The 22539-nt window shown below is 39.7% G+C and overlaps 1 protein-coding gene across 3 annotated transcripts in view; it reads right to left on the bottom strand.

Moving 5' to 3' along the window:
• The window catches only part of Fndc1 (fibronectin type III domain containing 1), a 100465-nt gene that overhangs the window by 60359 nt on the left and 17567 nt on the right, over window positions 1–22539 (bottom strand). For 2 of the 3 annotated variants that reach the window (XR_010041905.1, XM_023564568.2), the window contains exons 2-4: window positions 15114–15308; window positions 12244–12330; window positions 11746–11814 (exon numbers count right to left, since the gene is read on the bottom strand). The exons of the other annotated variant lie outside the window; for it this stretch is intronic. Coding sequence is in view for 1 of the 2 variants with exons in the window: in XM_023564568.2 (XP_023420336.2) it covers window positions 11746–11814; window positions 12244–12330; window positions 15114–15308 (351 nt within the window). In the remaining variant the exon portion in view is untranslated. The remainder of the gene's footprint in view (window positions 1–11745; window positions 11815–12243; window positions 12331–15113; window positions 15309–22539) is intronic. 3 annotated transcript variants of the gene reach the window in all.

Genomic DNA, 22539 nt, shown 5'->3' with positions numbered 1-22539 from the left:
GCAGCCACCAGGATATTTCTCCTAATTCACACCACTTCACAAATTGGCAAATATTCCAGATTTGTAACAGAAGCAAAATATGTTCTTTTCAACAAGAAAAAAAATGTTGAAGCTCAACATAAAGTTTTGGAAATTTGCAATTAAGTGCAAGCTAAATAGGGCAGCTTCTAAATTAGATTTATACAGACTCTTAACTCCTGCATCAAATCTACTTACTGGTGACTTTTATAATTCTTCTTGAGTCTCTGTTTCTTCCTTTGTAAAACTGTACGTAGTATATATGGTTTTGTAATGTTATCCATACAAAGCACTTGGTATCATATTCAGCTTATGTTAAGCATATTAGCTGTGTTTGTGATGGGTGTATTTTGAATCTTAAGTATTCCCCATAGGTCCATGGAAGGTAGTGCTATCTTTAACATGCAGGGCCTCATGAGAGGCCTTTAGGTCACTGGGATTGCACCTGTGAAAGTGGCTATGGGATTCTGGTCACTTCCTTTTACTTTGTTTGGCATCCTGGGCATGAGGTGAACAATTTTACTCTGACATGCACTCCAGCCATGATGTACTTCCTTGCCAAAAGCATTTATCCTCCCAATCATGGACTATGAACCAAACTAAATCTTCTCTCTTTAAACATTGATTATCTTCAGTATTTGTTACAGTGGCAGAAAGCTGGCTGACACACTGGTTGTGCCAAAAATGGAAACCATCTTTCATTAGCTTCATGGGCAGCCCCATTTGAAACATGAGTGTGTCACAGAATTTACCTCAAGGTTTTGCTCACAGGGTCACTGAAAACAAGGTAAGAGCAAAAAGGAACTTATGGCCAAAAACTTACATCGAAAATATTTCCAAATATGAAATTTTCTACATTCTACTTTTGATATCATTAATTAAACACATTACTCATCAGTCAGGCATGGTGGCACATACCTTTAAACCCAGCACTCAGGAGACTGAGGCAAGACGATTGCTGTGAGTTCAAGGCTGGCCTGGGCTATAAAGTGAGCTCAAGGCCAGTCTGAACTGCACAGCAAGACCCTGTCTCAAAAAAGGCAAGAAAAAATTACTCATTATCTTCCTAGGCATCAATTACTGTAAGTCCCTGTTCTTTTTCACTGGCATAAAAGAATGCCTGACTGGTCTCTCTGCTGGTCCCTTTCTCTTGAACCAGGTATGGCTGGCAGGACACTTACATTCTTTGGGAGACTGTAAGATATTGGACTGTAACAATGATGAATCCATGGATTGCCTCACCAACCAATCTGACAGTCCACCGTGCTAACTGCAGAGATTCCTGTCCTGTTTCCCATGCCATAAAAGAGCAGGCCTGCACACTCACCAGCCTCTGACGCTCATGCTCTAGACAGCTGGTCTGCCATCCTTAATATCAGCCTTCCACAGAACTGTGATTACTGAGCTGTAGGACATGAAGGAGTCCAGCCACTTACACTAGAACCAAGGTACTCAAAGGTTAGTGACTCATCTGAAACTTGTGGAAACATACCCACTCTTGTCTCCCACCTCTGGCAGGACCAGCTGAAGTTCTTGGCCCTCTATGCAACTCTGGTGAACAAGCAAAAAAAAGAAAGGAGAACAAGCATGTGGAAAGGAAGAAAGTGGAGATAGAAAATGGAAAGGCATATGCTTTAGAGAGAAAGAAAGGTCAACTGTCCATAGCTAGAATGGGCATAGGACATACTCTGAGAGTCAGTTTCCTGACTGAGGCCCAAGCTCAGCTCTGACCAATATCTTCTGTGTAAGGATAGTTATAGTAAATGCTCACCAATCTGTATCCGCCATGAGCTCCTTCTTCCTGGCAAATTCTGATGCATTATCCTCCTGAACTGTCTCTGCATGGATCCATCAAAATCTTCCTCAACACACCCAATATTTGTAAGATAGCAACATGTCACTTAACACATTCTGAGAAACATAGCATCAGAGAGTTTCATCTTGCAAATGTCATAGCACACACTTATACCAACTAAGATGGCTATGACATCACAGGGCAGCATAATCCTATAGGACCATGGTCACAACTCCTCACATGCAGCCCATAGGTATGCAATTCATGACCATAGTTATTGTTAGTAATCTCTTTAGTGCCACATTTTTCTAACAAATGACCTCAGTCCTTCTACTAAATAAATTTTGTGTTATATTTAAATAAGCCCAGGTGTTTAACCAAAACAAGAAAAAGGGAAATCATTTCTTTATTTTGCACTTGAATATTCTTTCAGTAACCCAATGAACACATGTGTTTTTGGTTTTGTGTTTTGTGGTGTGTGTGTGTGTGTGTGTGTGTGTGTGTGTGTGTGTGTGTGTGGTTTGATTGTTTTGTTTTGCTTTGGTATGGGCTTTTGTTTTTGTTTTTTGAGACAGGTCTCACTTTGTATCAACCTGGCCTTGAACTCATTATGTAGGCCAAGCTGACCTTAAACTCACTGCTATCCTCCTGCTTCAGCCTCCCAATAGGAGTTCAGGGTTTGCCCTCCCCTGGAATTATAGGTGTGCACCACAGTGTCTGACCCCAATAACCACCTTGGGCCCCAAAAAGAGTAAGGCTCAAGAAGATGGAGGCAACGTTTCAGTCAGGCAGCAACAGGCCACAGACTAGAATGAAACCAGCTGTCAGACCTATAGTGTCAGCTCTCTCCTCTGAAGCACTTGTCTCAATGTTCCTGGTGGTTGCAGTGTTGATGCCACCAGTAACCGCACTGTGAGATAAGCATGCTGCCAGCACTAGGAAAAGATCTTTGGCATCTCATGAGATGCCCCTGGTGAAGGATCTGGTATGCTTCCTGCCCACATTGTTTAAACACAACTACTCACCAGAAGTGTCAGCCAGATTTTCAAGGATCTGGTTGCTCATTGGGAATCAGTGCCACCCATCTCATGAGTATCTACTCATTGAATCAGTACTCTTAAATTTACAGATGTTCCTGCTGCTCTCAGGAACAACCATCAGATGAAGGCCAAGTACCTGCCAACACCAATAACCCATCTGTCTGCTTGTCCTTGGAAGTTGTCAGAATCCATATGAGAACAATAGGGCTACATACACACATCACATCATCCTCAAAGACACTAGAACAGCACCTTCAGCCAGTGCTGGGGGTCTGCAAGGCTTTGCTACAGTTTTAGAGCTGGAAGAAAGAGATTTTAGAAGTTTAACAGGATGTAAAAGAAAAAGAGGATTAGAGACCTTAAGCACACCCAAGCTAATTAACACTGATGGCTAATGTTACAGACTGTAAGTTCAAAAAACTTTATAAATCATGGAAAATTAAATTTAAAAGCAAAGCAACCAGAACAATGAAAGTTAAGACTTCTGCAGTTCACTGGAACTGTGGACTACATCAGATAGCCTGCCTTCTCCTTTCTAACATCATGCAGTTGTGTCCAGGGCATCCTCAAGTGAGGAATTAATGAGAAGCCTTACTCAGCATGAGCATAAAAGATGATGCTGTAACAGAGTCTAATCCCATATGCTATACAAAGATGTCACATTTGTGGCCCAAAACATGATATTCTAAATTCAGAGTGCCTGTCCCAGAAGCAAAGCAACACTTTCAGCCATCCTGTAGACACTCAGCTTCAATTTGTTTGATTTATCTGATTGTTTCACAAGCAAATGGCCACATAGTGATGTGTCCATTTTAACAGTTTGCTCCAATTTTTCACTGAAGTTACCTAGCTGAAATGAAAACAAAACTGATTCTTCCAAAGCTTAGAACAGGGCAGTTTATTCCCAATCTGTATTTATCTTACAATTGTGTGTGAATTTTGTAGATTCCTCCATAACAAGTGGTAGTTACTGTAGAGTTAAAAATAGCACTTTCAGTGCCTAACCATCAAGAGGACACTTACTGTAGGAGGTGGCCAGTTTCCCTTATGCCTTCATGGACTAATGGTAACAACCTATCTTTCCAAGTTTTCAGGGCTTTGGTTTGAAACACTCTGAAAATCACTGTTTTATGATGGCAGCTCAGGATGTTATCTTATTAGTCAACAGCTATCTTTGTTATTGACCCTAACACAGACAATGAGTATCAGTGATTCTATCAATATCAAGAACCTATAAATACCAGCAAAAATGTATCTATGTGTTATGGTTTGTGTTCAGATCTCCCCACCAAGTCTCATGCAATCATAGAAGATGCTGAGTCTAGCATTTGTGATTGGTTCATTGTCTAATGCTGGGATTGGCAGTGTGAGTGCTGCACCTGCCCAGGGGTGGGGAACCAGTATACAATGTAAGGGTAGGAAGAAGGCATGCTTCCCCTCTTTTGTCCTGTTCACTCAAGCTGTTTGCAGCCACCATAAATGGCTGCCCCTCAGTCATACCACTCTGCTTTAGAACCATCCAAGTATGGACTGAAACCTCCAAAAACTGTAAGATAAATAAGCCTTTCCTTGCTTCACTTTGGGCATCAGGTATGCTGTCTCAACGAGAGAAAAAGGTAACCAAGACATTATGTTATCAGTTTCATCATATAAGACTGAGGCTGTGCTGGGCTGCAGAATGCCAAGTCACCCGAAGATGGTACTCACTGATAAAAAAGAACAACAAAGAACTCACTGATAAAAAGAACAACAAAGAACTCTCTCCTGCTCTGCCACTGTATTCATAGGGCTAGAATCTTTGTGACCTATCAATAACGGTGGTTTATCTCTAAGCCTGGGGACTAATGCTAGTGGCTGATATCCTTGTAATTCTGATTTAGACATTGCTGTGCCACCTGCAAAAGGAGTTCAGGGCTTACCCTTTCCTGAGCTCAGCCTACTGGCTCCCCATCCTTGGCTAGATCCATCCCCAGCACAAAGTGGAGAGAATGGCAGCTTTCCAGGTGGCCAGCTGTAAAGGTTCCCTGCATTCATGATGTGGAAATTAGCAGCAGCTGTTCCTCTGGATCTGTCTGGTGGTGTGTTTGTTTCCAACCACACTTCCTGACAACTTATAAGGGCCACAAAAAACAAAGGAAGCAATAAGCCTCTCCTGGTCTCCTTACCAGCTGACACACAGACATCTGACATTTCTGAGACCCTCAGTATATAACACAGAGACAGCCTCATAGACTACTAGTGTGTAATGTAATAGGAATATAAGTTAAATATTCTAAGGAAAAATCTCAATTCAAGAAGTTTGTTTTGTTTGATTGGAGCTACTGTTTTAGTCTGAATTTCTTCTGTATTTGCTTCTTTTGGAAATAGAATACTAAGTAATGCAGTTGATTTCTGGCAATGAAACCCTTGTTTTGGAAAACACATATTGGTTAATTTAGTTTTTTACCATTTACCAATACACCATCTTCAATAACAAATCTAACTATAACATGAATAGGTTGAAAACTGTCTAAAAAGTACTTCTTCACTTCTGAATCTGTAGAGATCCTTGATAAGAAGCTCCGGCCCTCATCAGAGGCATGACCACTCCGGGTCTACACATTTTCACTCTCAAACCTCAGAACTACAGAGATTATAACTTTGTGAATTATGTCCTTAGATCAACAGGGAAAGAGTTGTCTCAAGCCACTGGGTTTAGAGTTTTCAACTTTCACATCAGTCAAATTTAACTCATTTTCCATTTAGAAAAGGAAGTACCATGCTCTGCCAGCATTCATTTAATTTTCAGCAATCCTGTTGGGGCTTATATCTAGATGTTCCCCCACAACTCATGCACTCATAGGTGGAGCTTTTGGAGTTGACGGGATCATTCTGTGTGATATTGGATCACAGGTACATGGTTCTGCATTAGTCCACTGATATGTATGATACTGAGAATTGAAGCCAGATAAGAAGAGGTGGGTTGCTGTGGCTGCTGCCTGGAAATAAATATATAGAGTTCTTGAAAAGAACATATGCACACTTCAGCAGTTTGCCATACCAGTAAATGTCTGGAAGCTCATGGCCAGCACTTGGAATACCTCTTGTATTAATCTCATGATCTAGAGGTTACTTGTATTAATCTCATCATGCCTCAATAAATTTAGTATTAAGTATTATTTATGCAAGTTTTTGTTTTTCTGGAGCATATATTTTTCCCTCTTCCCTTGATAGCTCATTGCTTCCTGCCTGCCGTACCCCTCTGCCATGCTTCTCTGCCTTGAAACCAACTGACTGTAGGCTAAAACCTGTACAAACTATAAACCAAAATAAACCTTTGCTTCTTTAAACTGTGCATGTCAGGTATTATGTCTCAAAGGGAAAAAGCAAGACAATTTTTCAATGGAAACTCACTATTAAAAACAGAATGTTAAAATAAAAATCAAGCCTTTCCCCAAAGACTACTACTGTATAATAGAGTGATGTGAAAATACTAAAAGCAAGAAATTTTGAGGCAAACTTCAGCAAGTTTAACACTGCAATCCAAGAGTAAATGCTACCAGATAAACACTGCAGCTCAAAGTACTGCAGGCAAAAATTCTCAGGGCAAACGGAAAAATACACAGACTGACAAGAAAACATATCTGAAAATTGGTGTTTCTTTTGATGAAATGCTGATAGAAAAAGGAGAAATACGTATTTGTATTTCTACATGTATTTTATTAGCCCATAACTACTTCTTGTGGAAGGAGTGCTGGGAGACGTGTTAGAATGTGAGTTCCTCACTGTGCCTGTGTTGTGGCTGGGGAAGGACGATGTAGGAAGCACCGGTCAGGGGAGCTGAGCACTCAAGAATGCATTAGTGAATACACAAGGTCTCTCTTGTTACAAAGTAAGTTCACCTCTCATATTTTGCCCTTTATACACATACCACTTGCCTTTCTACCTTGAGGTCCTCACTAGAAGCCAAGATGCCTTCACCATAATCTTAGACTTTCCAGGCTTCAAAATCGTGAGCCAAAATAAATCTCTTTATAAATTATCAAGACACAGTATTCTACTGCTACAGCAGAAAATGAAAGAAGACAGTAAAAAGAAGTCAAACTTTGATCTTTCATCTCTGTGTTTCATTATTTCTGTGTAAAATAATTTTTCTGTGTAAAATAATTTGTTCAACAGAAGGTTTCCACTTTTTAAGCCGTGCAATGGCGCAGTTGGTGGATGAGGGCTTCAAAGTTTAAACTGACACCTCACCTCCCCAGAGTTTCACTGCTTGAAAGATTCTCATCCTTTAAGAGAAGGGAAGGAAAAATAGAAGTTTAGAAGTTGCAACGGGTGATAGGGAATGTCACCTGTCATCAAACAGGGAAATTTTCAATTCTAAATTGTGGTGGGAGGAACTCCATCCCTAACACTAGCTCTGTAAGAAACCAGTAAGTGAGTATATCGAATTGGCCATCATCTCCAAGACTGACATGGTCCAGGATACCTGGTGTGCACATATATGCCACAAATCAAGTGCCCACAAGGTACTGGACTTCTGGAGTAGCTAGAGGTGCCAGTGGGTGTCCATAATAAGAAAAGCAGTGGCTGAACCACAAGTGAGCAGCATAGTAAAGCTAACTGGAAATGGCCCAGGACTAACTGTGGTTTCTATGCTGCACTTGAGTCAGAGCACCTATTTAGCTATGCAAAAATGAATAAGCAAGCTTCATGAACTAAAATGTAAAGAAAATAAGAAGCAAAAATCTAGTTTAGCTTCACAAATTGAGAAAAGCAACAAGGACTAGATTTTTATAAAACTATAAAACAGTACTAAAAATAGACATGGGCATACTCAGAGCTCAATACAATTAACCAAACAAGGTTAACATGTTTTCCAAGATAAAGTTTTTGGCAAAAACAAAGTAATTGGTCCTGTCAAGTCCTTGGACTGATCACTAGGAAGGGTGAGGTATGCCCTTGTCATGAGCCTTGCACCTGGCTCTGCATAACCCAGTTACCTCAGATTCAGCAGAAAAAAGCCAGAATAATTCATCAAAAAAAAGTTTGAAGAAATGCTAGATAATAGCATTCTGATGAGTAAACAGATTTGTGACATCTCTCCCCAGAGGACAAAACAGGAAGATGCGAGTTTAAGCCCAACAGGAAGGATTCTACATTAAATACAAAGAAAAATTTCTGACTGAGGGATAGGAGATGAGCTACACAAGAGGAAGCCAAAATTTCCACCCTGAAGTTGAATTTTTGCTTGGTCTGTCATTTCTGAGTCCTGAGAGTTCGTATACTTGGACGAACATCCAGTCTGAGTGTCACTTAAGCCCTGCTCACCTCGGGGATTCCCCAACATGTTCTTCCTTCTCACATTATTTCCCACCATGTTCTCTAAATTATCTCACCTGAGTGTCACTAGATTGTCACCCACCTCTCAAAACCCTAATTCCCCCACCTGCTGTTAATATCACAGTGCAGCATACTTTTCAAATAATTTGCAATCATGTCTTCAGCTTAATTGTGTCCCCCTCCTCCTCCAAAAATTTGTACACTGAAGTCTGAACCTCAGGTAACCTCAGAATGGAACAATATCTAGGGTTAGGGTCTTTAAAGAAATAATTAAAGGGCCAGGTATTTAGCTCAGCGGCATAAGCACCTGCCTGGCAAGTGTGAGGTCCTGAGTTCAATCCCCGTTACCGCAAAAAAAAAAAAAAAAAAGAAAGAAAGAAAGAAAGAAATAATTAAAGTGAGGCCATTAAGGTAGGCCCTAATCCGATCCAACTGATGTCCTTATTAAAAAAGAGGAAATTTGGACACACAAAGACATCAAAGATGCATGCTCACAGAGAAAAGATCATGTGAGGACAAAGAAAAGGCAGCCATCTAGAAGCCAAGGACAAGAGGCCTTAGAATAATGAACCCTGCCAATACCTTAGTCTTGGGCATCTACATTCCAGATCCATGGGGAACAAATTTCTGTTCTTTAAGCCCCACACTCACCAGAGTGTGGTACTTTGTTATGGCTGCCCCAGCAAACCAATAGGTTGTGTGCATTATCTTCAGTATGAGTTTGGTATAGATGAGTCCTTGTCTATCTTGTTCCCCAGGCATTTCTAGCATGAAGATCTGCACCTGGAAAACCACAGACACTGAAGGGATAAATAAAGTAATAGAATTTCTATTTTTAAGTAAAGATAATTTGAGCCAAATAGGTTTAATGCAGCAAAAGGAAGTCTGGAATTTGAACTGAAATCCTTGCTCCCAGCAAACTAAATGCATTGACTCCTCTCTGGCTTCAAAGAATGCCCTAGAAAACAGAGATGTCAACAGACGCACGAACAAACCCCACTGTGTCTCACGCCAAGTGCTGAAACTGATATTGCATTTTTTGAGGACAAGTCTCTTCCTCTGAATGAATATGTAGAATTTCTGAATAACTTTAGTTTGATGAAATTATCATATATTGAACTACTTCTCAGAACAAGAGCATAACATATTTTCCAAGTTTCGAAAAACTATATAAATACATGTTAATCATTTAGTGATGATTTCTTATAAATTATTATTGTCATTAACAATAAAATGTGACATTTTCCTGAAGCATTTTTAGCCAAGTCTAGGAAGTTTAGATACTCATGGATTGTTTGGCTTTGGTTTTAAAATTCTACTTTTTTTCATATGCTGCCAATGGTTTCAGCTAGCAATTTCTTCTAGAATCTTTCTATCACAATATACAGCAAATGGAGCATAGGCTACTATAGCAGAATGCTTTGGTAACCAAAGCCTGAAAAGATTTCTGTGGAGAGAGCTTAAATAATCTCATAGATTAAGACATCAACAATGAGCTGAAGCATAATTGTCCCCAATCCTTGGCCCTCAGAATTTCTGTCATGCTTTCCTCAGAAAGATTGCATGCACATGTGTATGCACCATGCATGTCCACACCCTCACATATGCACACATTTCCATTAAACTGAGAAATTAATTACCAATGAAAAAGCAAGAAAACTACTTCTTCAAAAACCAATATCAGAAAGAAATCTTTATGAGGAAGATTATAAAAACAAAGTGATCCCTTATACTACAAAAATATTATTTCAAATGCAAGGCCTGTACATTTGTTAGTAAAATATTTTGTTAGTAAAATATTATGTGTGGGTATTCAGGAGTAAACACCTTTGAAATAAACATCTTAGGTCTTCAGTAGTCTCTCCACCACCCCTTATCCATAGCTTTGCTCTCCTGGTTTCAATTACTGTGGCCCGAAATATTAAATGGACAATTTGATAAATAAATAAATAAATGTTTTAAATTGCACCCTATTCTGCACAGTGATGAAGTCTCATTCCATCTCCTTCCATCCTGCCCAGGACGTGAACCAGCCCCTCTCTAGCATAGCCCTGAGTTATACAGTACACCCTTACTAGTCACTAATAGTTTCTAGTGCATCAGCTCAACTGTCACAGTATCTGCATGCTTTTGTTCAACTAACACCTGTGTAGTAGCTTAATGCTCCATCACAATGCCTACATCATCCTCTTTAATTCATCTCATCATGTGTGCACTGTATCATCTCACATCATCACAAGAAAAATGGTGAATACCATGCAGTAAGCTATTTTGAGAAACAGCATGAGAGGTCACATCGGCATAACTTTTATTATAGTGTGCAGTTGTAACTTCTGTTTTGTCATTATTTATTGGTGTTAATTTCTTATTGTGCTGAATTTATTACTTAGAAATCATCATAAATAGATATATGTGGCCAAAAATTGTACACATAGAGCTCAGTATTATCTGTGGCTTCAGTTGTCTGTCCCTCTTCCTCCCTCTCTCTCTCTCTCTCACTCTCTGTCTCTCCCTCTTCCTCTCTCTCTCTCTCTCTCTCTCTCTCTCTTTCTCCCAATCTTTTCCTACACCAACTCTCACTCTATACCATGCTTTCTAAATCCATGTCTAGCTCTCACTTCCTTCTTCCAAATTTCATTCCACCTTCAATCACCTACAAGACAAGTCCACACACCCCCACAGTCATCTCAATACCAACAAGTCTTAGCAAGAACGTACCACATTTTCCCAAAGTCAGTTTCTTTTGCTGATTACTTTACTCTTCTACCACTTTTTACATAAAAGGGAATTTGAGAACCTTCTAATGTAGGAAAACTGATTTGAGGAGCAATTATGGCTAATAGTCCCAAAATACTCACCTTCTTCTCAACATAACATCAGATGGATGTACTCATACACACCGTACATGGAAATAAAACATAGCTCCTCACCATACTGCCTGTGGGATACTGCCCAAACACATTCTGAAATAACTGCATTGGTTGTGCATTATTTTTTCACCATTAGTTAAATATATTCAAGAAAAACACACAAAAAACGTCAACACTTCTCTCAATAAGCAAAACAGAATGACCAGACATCAACACCCAAGTGATAAAACGCACATATATACAAATATGGAGCAGAGATGGAAGGCCGGGTATCTAATGTATCACAAGTATCCCAGAATTATCAGAAAAGAGAGCAAGACTTGAGGCAACGTATTAGCCAATACAAGCTGCAGTTTTATGGTTCTCATTCATTTACGCCATTCACAGGTAAAAGAGTTGGAAAAATCCTCATCAGGACAATACTACCATCTCGACCACCATATTTGCCTGGCAATGGGGTGACAATCTCCCCAAATACAAACACAGACACTTTACTGGTGAGGACACAAAGGAACAACACAAAATGAGTGACAATGACGCGGAGCAGGCAAAATGCTAATTGACCAGAACTGTGTGGCACGTGTGTTAGTTTAGCGATGAAACAAAATGAAGGTTTGTGAGCACATGTGTGTGACAGAAGCACATCCCTCTTGCAAGATGTTGCTTCAGTGAAGACATGAACCGAATGAGCAAGTAGTACCTGTGACGGTTTCATTAAATGGTTCTGGACCCTTAATGGGAAAACCATCAATCTTGATCCATTCACCTCCTAAATTAGGAAAATGCAACTGGATAGTTAGAAACAAGGATGATTGGACTTTCCATATTTCAGTGCAACCTTAATGATTAGGTAAATAGTATTCAAGGTACTAGTAGTATTCAAGGCTTTCAACCGTATTGAAGGCTTTAGGGACTCCATGATTTTGGGTCTTCCACATAAGATTTAGCCTAGTTAACACTAAAAAAGCTCAGGCAAAACACTTATGGTCCACATTACAACTGCTGTTAAAAGAGGGCAAGTCTTTCCTATCCTTTGGCTAGGTTTGCTATCCTTTGGCTTGCTACATGAGTCCAAAATGTTGTCTTTCAGGAATTCTTTAGCAATTCTAAATTCATATTGACTTGAAGAAGTAAGGAAGGAGATCTCTCCCTATTTAAGTACCGAAACCACAGCCTCCAAACTCTAGATAAGACTTACCAGGTGGACTTTCAGCTCTGTAAACTGGACGGCTCATTCCATTGTGGTTTTCTGCAGTAACCAGCACAAAGTACACTACCCCCGGCTCTGAAATACATGGTTTACATCAAGCCACTGTTTCAAATCTCCAAGAATGACACAGTCTGATTCACTATTTCTTTATTCTGATCATAACCATATATGAAAATCCTCCCTAAGTGACATGTCTAACGATACCTTTGTTTTGGGTTTCTTTACTAAAATCACTAATATTTTTATGCAATTGAAACACACTTGACCTAAAGAAAACAAACTTTATTTAGTACAAGTACACAGCATATGTGACAAATCTGGACTTACAAGCAAGCAACAAAGGAGCTTTTAAGATTTTTAATGTGAACTCAATATAAGACACAGGAACTTATAGTCTGCTAGTGGTATTGGAGCATACGGGTCAAAAACTGCTAGTGATAATTTATTTCCCCATGGAATCTCCAAATAAAATTCTCCAGGGAGAAAAAAAAAGAAATGTCAATGTGACTCATAAAATATAGCATATAGGAATTCTTCATAAAGCTTTGTGAAACTTTTTTACAGTTAAATGTCCACCAGGCTATATGTGTGGGTTACTTTTTACTATTTCAACGAAAAGCTAGAAAAATATTTTTCTGAATGCTTGGAATAATTGGGTCTCATTCTTTTGTACTTTTGTCTTAGAATCAAGATCACATAGCAGTGTTCTCTTTAGCTGAGCTCCTAATGCTGGAATTCAAAAGTAAATTAAGACACCATGGTACAAAAAGAGCACACCCTGAATTTGCACTTTGAAAATCAAATCTCTAGTAGCACTGGTTTTCCTCAAAATGAATTGTTATCTTCTCACAGGTAATTAAGTAGCCAGTTCCATGAAGAGATGAAAGTTTGTGGGCATCGTAGGAGGTGAAGGGTTGGTGAGACAAGAGTTCTATCAAAGGCAGCAATGATAACATTTCTCAAAGTGGGGAGTGTTCCTTTGACAAAATCTCAATGAGTTCTCAAGCCTGAGTAGAAGACCAGTGACTGGACCAACCCAGTCTGTGACCCTTGCTGTGACTTCTATCTAAATATGGCAGGGTCTGGTTGAATCTGTGGTTTGGCACAACCTGCTAGTCTAATGGGGGAAGCCTCCAGGTTCGGAGAGAATGCAAAACCATGCTCACCAGGTGCTTTCTTCACTGAAGAAAGAGAGTATTTGTATTTCAAAGAAATGTAATCTATGTCTTTACATCTCATATAGTTAATGCACAAAGTTATCTGAGAGGCACTATATTTTAGCGGCTTCTATATCTTTCTTTTTTCCTGTTTTCCTTCTCTGCAGCAATCATAATAACCTAAGGCTTGAGCAAATATAACCCACTCATGCCTGCAGTATGATAGAATCTCCATTGAGTCTCACAGCTGGGCTTTGGGAGTCACAATGATGCGAAGGAGATTTGGGAAAATGCATCTGTAGCCAGGAGGACAAGAACCTACCTTCTTTTATCTCCCTTCTGCTCCATTACTCAGAAAAAAGCCAATACTGAACTGCAAGAGGTGGAGGGCTATAGTTTTGGTCAGTGTTGAGGAACCATGAGCTGGTCACACTCCATTAAAGGATCAAAATACTAACATGATACAAGGGGCACCTGTTTTTCTCTATGCTGACCTCTATGAGCTCTCATGATTCACCCTGATTGTATCCCAACTACAGGAATCAAAAACAGAAGAAAGAAGATGAAGAGCAAGTAGCCAAAACCTAAGTCCAAACCCTCTGCACCTGCACTAATAAAACAATATACACTGAGGCAAGATTTTAAATATATTTAACTTCTAGAATCAAATTAAAATAAAATGCAAATGAGTAGAAAGGTTAAATCTTTAATTGGGTGTGGCTAAGCATAACATTCTACATACACCTTTATGGGGGCATGCTATAATTGATCCTTGAACAATTTAGGGGTTGGGGGCACCAACTTCTGTGCAGTCAAAAAGCTGCATATAACTTTTTCCTCCCCAAAATTTTTCCCGAAGCCTCCCTGATAACATAAGCAGCTGAGTAACACACATATTGTATCTTATGTGTATTATATCTGATGAAAGATAAGCAAGGACCAAAAATTCATTTTCTCTGGTGATGTACTATTTAGTGGGAAAGTGAAGAACATCACAGGGGAGCATTTTAGGTGAGTATCTGTCAACTCTTGGGCTTACTGCATACCACCAAGAGGTGGGACATTTTCTGTGGTTATGGTTTAATATCTCATCTTTATTTTTGTTTATATTTCTCTCCACTGAAAAGCTTGTTGTATGTGATTTGTAAATTTGTGCATAAGTTTTGGTAAATTTCAACCCTTTATAGAATGGTGCAGATTTTATTGTAAATAATAGCAGATTATTATCTACATATATTTATGAATTCATGAGATATTTAACTTTTTCTTAATTTTTTGATATTGCTAAGCTTTGTGGCTCTGCTGCAAGTTTTTCAAATTGTTTGCAAAATCTCCAAAAGCTATTCACCTGTAAGTGGACCCCCTTGGTCCATGTTGTTCAAGGGTCAGCCATAACAAAAAGAGAAAAGACGACCAGTATATTTTCCAAAGCACATTCATAAACAAAATATTATTTGCTATTTCAATTAGAAGAGCAGGATACTTAGTCCAAATATGTAAATGAGAAGCTTAGGGAAAAGAATAAGCCCACTAACCAATAGTCTCATGATGAGAGATTCAGAAGTTGATTACTGGTTCCAAAGAATCACAGATACCTCAGGCCTAGCCATCCTGTCTCACAAATAATTATCCTAAACAGGTAACTGAGAATTTGGGGGCACAGTTAATTCTGACTAGTAACAAGAGCGCGGTGTCACTTACCCACATCCTCAATAAGGAAAGAGTATGTCTCCGCATTCACTTTGATGTACTTAAGACTTTTCAGTGACTTCCCATAGGCAATGTTGTAATGCTCCACAGGTCTACTGGTAGCATCTTTGGGTGGGTCCCATGTGACTTTCAGGCCCATTTTAGTGGACAGCAGTTTCACGTGCCTTGGCTTCAGTGGGTGGTCAACTACGTAAAAGGCGCAGCTATCAACTTATGGCAATGGCAGGTTGGGAAAAAGAACTTTTTTGAATGTTCTCTGATGTTAGTAAAAGATTAAATGACATTAGATCTGTTTGATCCTACAGACTAAGTACTGTCATGTTTGCACATTGTTACAATATGACATCAAAACAAACATACCAAACCCACATGCCTTTATATATTTTGGGTAACCATGGGTGGTAAATTTAAACCAACAGTGAAACAAATCAAAATAAACTCCAGGCATTCTCTGTCTTGATTACACTGACATGTCAATGCAAGAAAAACAGATGAAAAACTTGACATCTCCTCCAAAGACATGCTTATATTAATACGTTTTTAGTACTTTATATCATAAGCTGAACCTTTAAGAATAGCATAATGATCATGATTAAGAAGAATACCTGTTGAATTCAAAGTGAGATAATTGAAACATTCATTTCCACAAGAAAACAAAGCAAAGCCATCGCATACTTAATAGGAAAGTAAAACTTTTTATCTCTATGTACCTAATTCAAATGTCTCCATATTGTCTCCCAGAGGAAAAATAGATTATTAATAAGTTATTTATCTTCAGTTATGAAATTCTAAACATAATTTTTGACTTTCAAATGAACCAAAATGAAGCAGAATGTTTTGTCAAACAAGGCCTCTTAGCTCACTATGTAACCAATATTGTAATGTATTGCAATATAAATACATGCTACATTTTCATTCAACAGTCCAACAAATTTTTGGTAAACTTGGATCTGAAAATGACACAAGGCACTCTCAGAAAATAAAAAATCATAAGAGAGAGACTTAGTAACATTATGGAAAATGTATTTGAAATCTCATTAAAGAAAGAGAATGATGGCACATACATTGGTTAGTATGAGATTTTAATACTGAATGAAAATTCTGAGTGGAATAAACACAGATGATTCTCACATGCCTTGATCATTCCTTTGAGCATTGCTCCACTGCCTCTAGAGTAAAACAAGAGTGATCCCCTGAGAAAATTCTTCAGAGAAACACAAAGTACGAATGAGGAGTCTGAACTGGATGATCTTAAAGCATTAGAGAGAAGTTGTCTATTGCAAAGACAATGTCTGACTATGTGCACAGACCAAAATCCACAAAGATTTCCCACCTAACTCCAGAAGCGTGGCTCCTGTAACCCTCTGATGAAAACTCACAGGTAAGTAACCTGATGCCGCGGACTTCACAGACCACCACACCAGTCACTCGCTGAGCATCTAAAATGAGCCACTGTGGCACCTGTTTTATAATTTCCTTTCACCCTTGGTTTTGTGCCAAATACCTCAGCAAGACTCTTTCCCAGGAATCCAACATTTCACTGGACCAAAAGAAGCAAAGAAAATACCCGAAACTGCAAAAGAAATGATAGGTGTGTGATTTTTCTCAAGGAAAAAAATAAGTGAATATGTGAAGAAAGCTTTTCTTTCCCACTTGAGTCCTAAATGTCTCTTAAGAAAAGTCTGTTCCTGAACAAACAGTCTGAAATGTGAGACCTATGAAATCCAAATACCGCCACACACTGGTGATTCAGTCAGTACACAGAAACCTACACCAAAAAAGAATGATTTGCTTTTATTACTGATACCTGAAAAAAATCTACAAATCTACACATACACACATTTTTATTCCCTGATTTTTTTGTATTATTCTATTTACTATAACAAAATACCTAAGACAATTAAATTATAAAGAGGAAAGGTTGCTGGCATGCCTAGATACTTGTAATTCCAGGACCCTGGGAGGCTAAGACAGGAAAATCATAAGTTTGAACCCAGCTGGGCAATTTATGGATTAGTGAAACCTTGTCTCAAAATTAAAAAACACAAAAGATCTAACTAAGTATACAGCTCAGTGCAAAGGTCCGGAGGTCAATCTTTGGTACGATAAAAATAGAGAGAATGTTTATTTTGGCTTACAGTTTTGTGGGTTTGGTACATAATTAATTGGCTCCAATGATCTTGGATCTGTGGTGAGGCAGCTCATCATGGTGGGACCATGTAGTAGAACAAAGCTACTTACTTTCCTGTGACCAGGAAGCAAAAGAGAGAAACTGCTGGAGTCCCACTATTATCTTTAAATACCTCCCAGTGACCTAAGAGCAATGGTTCATTAACCCCCAGCTCCTAAAGATTCCACCATCTCCTGAAAGTTCCACAGATTGGAGACTAAGTGTTTAAGACATGGCCTCTGGAGATTTATAGAAACATAGGAGCCTTACATTTATGCTTGAAGACAGTATCAGAGAATCTGTAACTCACACAGGAGCCCATATTCAAATGGACACATCAGTCCAGTACAAACAGAGCCATTCAAATCCATCAAGGAGCTTCAATAAGATGACCAAAGGACAAATAGTGGCTCTGGTTGCCAAAATCCAAGGAATGTCATTTCACCTTCCCATTCAGTCAAGCTTCCACGTATCTCTGTGAATGGCTTTGTTTGTCCTCTTCTAGTCAGGGACAAACACTATCAAAGTGTATAACTCACTCAACTCAGTAAAAGCCTGTGTAGCATTTATTTGTATGTTAGAGAAAAGGCGTAAGATGTGCCAGGCATAATGGTACCATCTATCATCCCAGCACTCGGAGGCCGAAGCAGAAAGACTGCAAATTTGAGGCCAACCTGGGAAACTTAGTAACTTAGACCCTGTCTTAAAATTTAAAAATGAAAAGGGCTAGAGAAATAGCTCAATGCAGAGGCCCTAGACTCAATCCCCAGTACTGCCTCCCTCCTAAAGGCACAAGATATGAAACTACTTTAAAACATAAAAATAAAATGGATGGGAAAGGGTCTTATTGAGTGGCAACCATGTGCCTCTCACTACTCTAACATTAAACTCATTAGCGATGAGAAAATAAAGGCCTAGAAGAGAAGTCAGGTGAACTTCCCAGAATCACACAGCTGCACTAGGAATGCAGCCAAGTGCATTCCTCACTCCAAAGCCTGGCCTATGAACTCCAGGAATCTGTCCCTGACCATAAATGACCAATCATACTGCTGAAACCTATCCTAAAGCAAACTGTGAGGTCTCTGTGGTTGAATTTACCATTTCCACAGTTTTCCTCAACCTACAGTCCTACACTTACCCCGTGAAGTGGGGCATTGCCCTCTCCTGCCCCTCCGGGAGGAATAGGGAAAGTGGCCAGTGTGCTCTCTTGGGAACATTTGAATCCCTAGGACAAATCTTTCACCAAAGGAGTGACTTTTGTGGTAGCATTCTAGGCCTTACAGCATTGGCCGGTGGAAACTGTTTTTGTTGTTGTTGTTGTTGTTGTTGTTGTTTTTTAATCGGTACCGGGGATCGAACTCAGGACCGCCTGCTTGCAAGGCAGGTGCTTATGTCACTGAGCTAAATCCCCAGCCCGGAGACTGTTTTTGAAACAGACTTTCATTTCCTAGGTTCACATCAATTTAGGCTTTGAAATGGATGGTGTATACGTATATGGGGGGGGTGCTTCCTAGTAAATATCATTCACAATTAACTCAGAAAGAATTGACCAAAAAGCACAACAGGAATGCTGATAAAAGCAATCTTGTTGATTTCTTCATGATTCTACCATGAGCAACAGAGTAACAGACTTTCCGATATTAGGAACCCAAACGCTGGAACAAAGCAACAAGTGAAAAAGATGGAGGGAAGTAGATCACAAGGATCCAGCAAGACCAAGGCCACAGCTCAGGAAAGGGAGATGTCAGGCAGAACTTTCCCCTGAGTCTCAGCTCTTGGCATGGGAGAGGTGGCTCTAACCAGCAGAGGCATGGTAACTGCTAGCAACCCCAAAGGCCACCATGGAGAAAGCCACCAGTGGAACAGAGCAGTGGACACTGTGAACTACAAAGGCTGGTGAGTTATTTGGGTTCAGACCCCACCCCACACCCGGGCAATTGGTAGTAGCCATTTGAGAAAGGAATCAACTGAAGTCAGGACTCAGAGCAGCTGCAGGTTGGCTCCATCTAGAAGCTCCAAGTGTCAGGGTGAGCTGAAGCCAATTTCAAACCAGCAGGAGGTCAGGAAGCTGAGTTCAAGCCAGCAGAAAACACTCAAGAGTGTTGCAGGCTGAAAAACTTAGGTCTCAGCCTCACAGAAGCTGCCTGAACTTTAGTGGAACTAAAGGCCCAGGTTTACTGGGATTATCCACCACCACCAGAATTCCACGGCAGGCATACAGGGATCAATCAACACGGATATGGGGTCTGTCTGCCCCAGCTGTCAACCAGTGACAATGAAGGCATACCCTGAAGTGCATATATTTTTTTGTTTTTCTTCCTTTCTTTGTTTTTATATTTTATTTCATTTTCTTTTTCTTTTTTTTTTGTTTTCTTTTTTCTTTTTTGTTCTTTTCATGCAAATGAGAACACTTTCTAGTTTGCTGTTGTTTTGTTCTTCTCTTGTTCCTATTTCTTCTTTCTCTCCTATCTTCTTCACCAGTTCCCCAAGCTTACATAAGCTTCCTTTGTCCTCCAGCCTTGCTTCTAATCCTTTTTTCTTCTATTTCTCTAGTTTTTTTCCCTAACCCATTCTAAATTTTCTCCCCTCAGGGTAAAAGTGCCATATTGGGGACATATTTACCATACACAGTTTTCTATTTGTTTTATATTTGCTATATAACTATAAATCATATGACAGCCAGCAAATTAATAGCTATCACAGTTTTTCATTTCCTAGACTGTGTTTCATGCTACTGTTAGTACTGCTTGTGTTACTTCAGCTAAGGTGACATAATTGTTCTAATCATTTTTTCTTTTATGCCAAGACTGAGAGTGGCTGAGGGACACAAAGCAATACTACAGGCCAGTGCCAAAGAACCAGAGACTAGGTTAGATAGCCTACAACTTATTTCCAATAAACTGAAGAGGTAGAATCCTGCAACAGACTAAAAATCTAAAAGCCAGAGCTGGAGATTTAGCTCAGTGGTGCAAGCGCCTGCTTGGCAAGCTCAAGGTCATGAGTTTGATCCTCAGTCCAAAAAAAAAAGGAAAAATCTAAAAGCCAGTTACACCTGGAAGACATCTCTGAAAAGAGTCATTTCCTTAGGGTTCTCAATGCTAGCAATAAAGATAACTACCATAAACAATTTACAAGCATCAGCACAACAATTAAACTAAAAAAAAAGTAGAAAATGAGAAGACATAGAAGCAAGATGCAACCGCAGACTTCCAGGTCACCAAGGCAAACCTGGGGGGCAATGAGGGGGAACAATCTGAACATACTCTTAAGTGAAATAAATTGAACACAAACATGTTCAAATAGTGCATTGTTTCTCTGATGTGAAAAAATCAAAAGTGTAAATAAGACCAAAATATGTCATAGATATTGTGAAATAGGAAGGACATGTTAAAATGGGAAGGGGATCTCAGGAGGGGAAAGGGGAAAAGGAAAAGGAAAAAAAGAAGTAAAAAATGGAAACAAAACTTGTTAGTAAGGAAGAGAAGAGAGATTGAAGGGAAGGGAGGGGAATGGGAAAAAAGAAGAAGCAAGATATATCAGGTACAGGTCCAAGTTCCTTATGATGAATGTGATCATTATTTATACCTAATATGTACCAAGAAAATTAACTTTTTAAAAAGAATAATCTTCTCACCGGTTCCAGGCCAGCCCAGCTCTCTACTTCCGCTGAGTGAACATCATCAAACCAACCTGAGTTACAGTCAGGCAGGCACACACCAAGATGCCCTGACTTACATTACTTGTCAGAAAGCGTATTCTTGGGCTTATAGCACAATGATTTGTGTTCTATTCCTAATCATCATTGGACAGTCCCAGGGCTGCAATCCTTCAGAGTAAAATAAAGGCAGAAGAAGGCAAACGTGGTTTCTAGGTCTGTAGGCCCCTTCTGAGATGCTGGGGAGGAGCTGGCACTCTGGTAGCACATAGCTGAAACATGGCACAGAGCTAACTTACTCATTTTTAAATATTCTTACAAACTTAGCACAGCCCTTCCCCTGCCAGACAACTGAAGCAGGTAACTTTCCATAAGAGATTCCACTGTGTTCATCTAATGAAGATGATACTGAGTGATTTCTGGAAAGCTGTCCTGCCCTGAACTAGGTCTCTTAAGACAATTGGAGAAACCCAAATATCAGTACAAGCCAATTATAAAGGCAAATGTGGGAACCATTGCAGGTGACTTCATCCTCAGGGGCATGTAGGGCTATAAAAAGCTGCTTTTGCATCTCCGAGACATGTAAAATGAGGAAATGAGCTTAGGCTGCAGCCAGAGGGATTTAGGGTTAAATAAAAAGTGTTTCCTGTCTGTCCTTCCCCACCTCTCCCACCCAAGTCTGTCTTTGAGTGGAGACACATAGCCCAGTTTCAATCCAGAAACTCCCTTGTGGGTCTGGGCCATGAAGGAATTCTGTGACCAACGGTGAAAGCTTAAATTCAGGAGCACTAAAGCCATCTCAGCCCCCAAAGACATGAAACACAAACCTGTCCAAAGAATCCCATTCTACCTCCAGACTTCCCTCCCCAGCTCCTCTGGACAGTTCCAAAGATCCTCGAGCAGTGATGGTAAACTTTTTAGAGCTTTCAATAACAAACAGCCCACTGAAGCACACAGACCATAGGTTTGCCACCATTGCCTGGAAAAGCCTTGAGCTGGGTTCTGAGAAGGAACAAAGACCCATCCCAGAGTTTGGGAGGGAAGCAGGGGATGTTAGCCAGGCTCCAGCAACTGCTGATTACCTGTGTACATCTATTTCCAGCCTCACCGTTCAGATCATTAATCCTTTCTCAAATATAAAAATCCCATGTGAGTCTCTAACTGAACTTGTGCAGAATGAAACTCAGTGTCTTACTGCTCAATCCTTTGGTTCAAACATCACCACCCTAAAAGTATTCCAGTTAGATGCTCAGAGCTACCCTTAGGTATACAGACAAATTCACAGTGAAGGAAAACAAATAGCTCTCCTGTAAGGGATCTCTGCCAAGGACCATTTCCCACAATAAAGAGAAGAAAATAATAAAATGAATTGATAATGACACAGCCCATGGAGAAGTCATGCTCAGGAAAGCTGGAATTCAAAACAACAACTAAATCTTTCTGAATTCATAGTATTGCTTTTGTTAGCTTGGTTCTTTGTTTTGTTTCATTTTTTTAAATGCCAGATACTTCATTAAATCCTCCAAGCAGGATAAGACAGAAAAGAAAATAGATAGGGTTGGGGAGTAAAGAGAGACAGAGAGAGATTTCAA

The sequence above is a fragment of the Cavia porcellus genome, unplaced genomic scaffold (genome assembly GCF_034190915.1).
Source record: "Cavia porcellus strain 051 isolate PalLab524CR breed Dunkin Hartley unplaced genomic scaffold, mCavPor4.1 scaffold_22, whole genome shotgun sequence".
Taxonomy (NCBI): Eukaryota; Metazoa; Chordata; class Mammalia; order Rodentia; family Caviidae; genus Cavia; species Cavia porcellus.
Note: the sequence above shows the minus strand (reverse complement) of the source record. Positions and strands in the feature narration are given on the sequence as shown.